General features: G+C 49.1%; 2 protein-coding genes across 2 annotated transcripts; both read left to right on the forward strand.

Annotated features, from left to right (window-relative positions):
- Window positions 1-114: 114 nt before the first annotated feature.
- FOIG_16865 (uncharacterized protein) lies at window positions 115-804 on the forward strand (the record flags this gene model as incomplete). The annotated part of the gene is made up of 1 exon (XM_031218344.1): window positions 115-804. The coding sequence occupies one exon, from the start codon at window positions 115-117 to the stop codon at window positions 802-804; it is 690 nt and encodes a 229-aa protein (XP_031051941.1).
- A 712-nt stretch (window positions 805-1,516) lies between these two features.
- On the forward strand, window positions 1,517-2,185 carry FOIG_16866 (uncharacterized protein; the record flags this gene model as incomplete). Its single annotated transcript, XM_031218345.1, has 1 exon — window positions 1,517-2,185. One exon carries the CDS (start codon window positions 1,517-1,519, stop codon window positions 2,183-2,185), a length of 669 nt encoding a protein of 222 aa, XP_031051942.1.
- Between the last annotated feature and the right edge of the window lie 41 nt (window positions 2,186-2,226).

Consider the following 2,226-nt stretch of genomic DNA (forward strand, 5'->3'; position numbering starts at 1 on the left):
CCATCATTTTTCCAAAATGAAATCTCTATCCTTCTTCTTGCTGGCTCTACCCTCACGGCTCCCTAGGCTACTAAGTCGTCTTCTCGTCAGCCTAGAGGTGACAGTGTTGATTACATGCTTCCTCACATTGTGCCTGTCAGCACGCGAAGCGGAGACAGGGACTTTATTTCCAGAATCATCACCGACCCTACTCAGGCCGAGCGAGCCAAGCTCTTAAATCAGCCTGGCGATTATGTCTTTGACTCCAAAGCTGGCACCGGAGCCGGAGAGGCCCATGGCAAAGGAGGCAGGTCTGTGTCAGCTACTGCTCTGACCATGCCTGCTCTTATCGGCAATGGAGCGTCCATGACAGTCGCCTTCCTCGGACCCTGTGGAATGAACACAGCACATGTTCACAACCGAGCAACGGAGCTTAACATTGTCGTCAAAGGCCGCCTTGTTACAAGCTTCGTTGTCGAGAATGGTGCCAAGCCTATTGCCAACACCACGGACGCATTCCAGATGACTGTGTTTCCCCAGGGTGCTATCCATAAAGAGTTCAACCCTGATTGCAAAGATGCCGTGTTTATTGCTGCATTTGACAATGCTGATCCTGGTGTGAACCGGATCGCTCAGAGCTTCTTCGCTCTAAATGGCGATGTGGTTCAAGCTACCCTGGGCGGTGTGCAGACTATTGAAGGAGAGGATATTGAGTCCTTCCGCAGTCATATTCCTGCGAATATTGCCCTCGGTATTGATGCTTGGTTGAACAAGTGCGGCATCAAGAGAAACGCCAAGAGAGACATTAGCGATCTCTTGAATTAAAGAGGAGATAAGAATGCTTTGCTTACCAGTAATGACTCAACTAGCAACTTTCTTGATTTCATGCATATATTTATCTTCTATTTTATGGTCTACTAGCGATCGATGTTTCTTCCCGTAGAATAATGGCCACCGCTATTGCCTATTTCGAACCTTGAGTGTCAGCTTACTCCCAGTTAACGGCCTTCTTTGTTATCAAACTGCTGCACTGCGGTGCAAAGACTAGGTTTACCATAAGAGTGCGTTTATACGTGTACAGATCGTCGATCGAAAAGTGACAAATGAATGGTCTTAATATGGATTGAAAGGGAATGAACCGGAGATAGACAGATACTTGAGAAGTGGACAAGGCGTAGGCGACAATTAGGGGTACACGACAATTAGGAATAGAAGAGTTGGGTGGTCTAGGTTGGCACGGACGAAGATTGAATAATGCAACGCAGAGACGAGCCACAGAGCTAAATTCGCTGTTTTGGCGGTGGCTCATTCACTTTGCCTCTCCGAGCCGTGGAGGCACTGCCTCCCCAGGCGGCCTCCTCAGGAGATTACTAGAAAGACTTGCGTAATGTAATCACGTACAAGTAATCGGTGCCCTTTCATAAGCAGCCCGGCGGGAAGATTCGTACCATATGAGATAATACTTATTCGTATGTCCACACAATTGGGATAGCAAATCGTCCTCTCGCCTTTCGTCCCTCAAAAAAGTCTTCTCAGTATGGTCGCGACAGTTGTTCCATTTTTCCTCCCACTTGAGTCCGTCGGACTGGGCACACTCATCCAAAACATCAACCACCCACTCGAAGGTTATCACGAGCCTCCAACTGGTGACGTACCTGAGGCCATTGTAACGCCGTTCTCTTTTCCCAGCCAGAATCGGCAGAATAGAAAGACGGAATTTGGGTCTGCCTTGACGTCTCTGATATCTGCAGGATTTTCTAAACGTCCTCAATCCCAGGTCCATCTAGCACCAGCTCGTGGCAAAAATTATTGCCTCGACAATTCTGATGCATGGTTTGACAAAGCAGTCAGTCTCCCAGAAACGAGAGAGTGGATCGAAAATGCTGCTCTCCGCGGCCATAAGACCTACATTATTGTCGGTATCCAAACCTTTATCGATGCTCGCATCGTCCAGAAGTTAGCCGGGGGGCGACAAGCCGGAGGTCAAGCTACTACCGCTGCCATGCCTTTCGCCGACCTGGTTGATCCCGCTATCCGGGAACATCAGAATGCTGAAAGCGATCAACTATGGCTCCTCGCTTCCAGCGAACAAGTATGGTCCTTGCAGTACCGCGAAGTTAGAACTAGATGGCTATCTAGCCGACTGCTCAAACCACTGCAACTCTCGAAGACGCGTCGGTGGTCATGCATGGAGGGCGGCATATGAAGTTGATAGTGATGAAGACGACGAGGATACAATGGAGGTGG

This window comes from Fusarium odoratissimum (assembly GCF_000260195.1).
Source record: "Fusarium odoratissimum NRRL 54006 unplaced genomic scaffold supercont1.257, whole genome shotgun sequence".
Taxonomy (NCBI): domain Eukaryota; kingdom Fungi; phylum Ascomycota; class Sordariomycetes; order Hypocreales; family Nectriaceae; genus Fusarium; species Fusarium odoratissimum.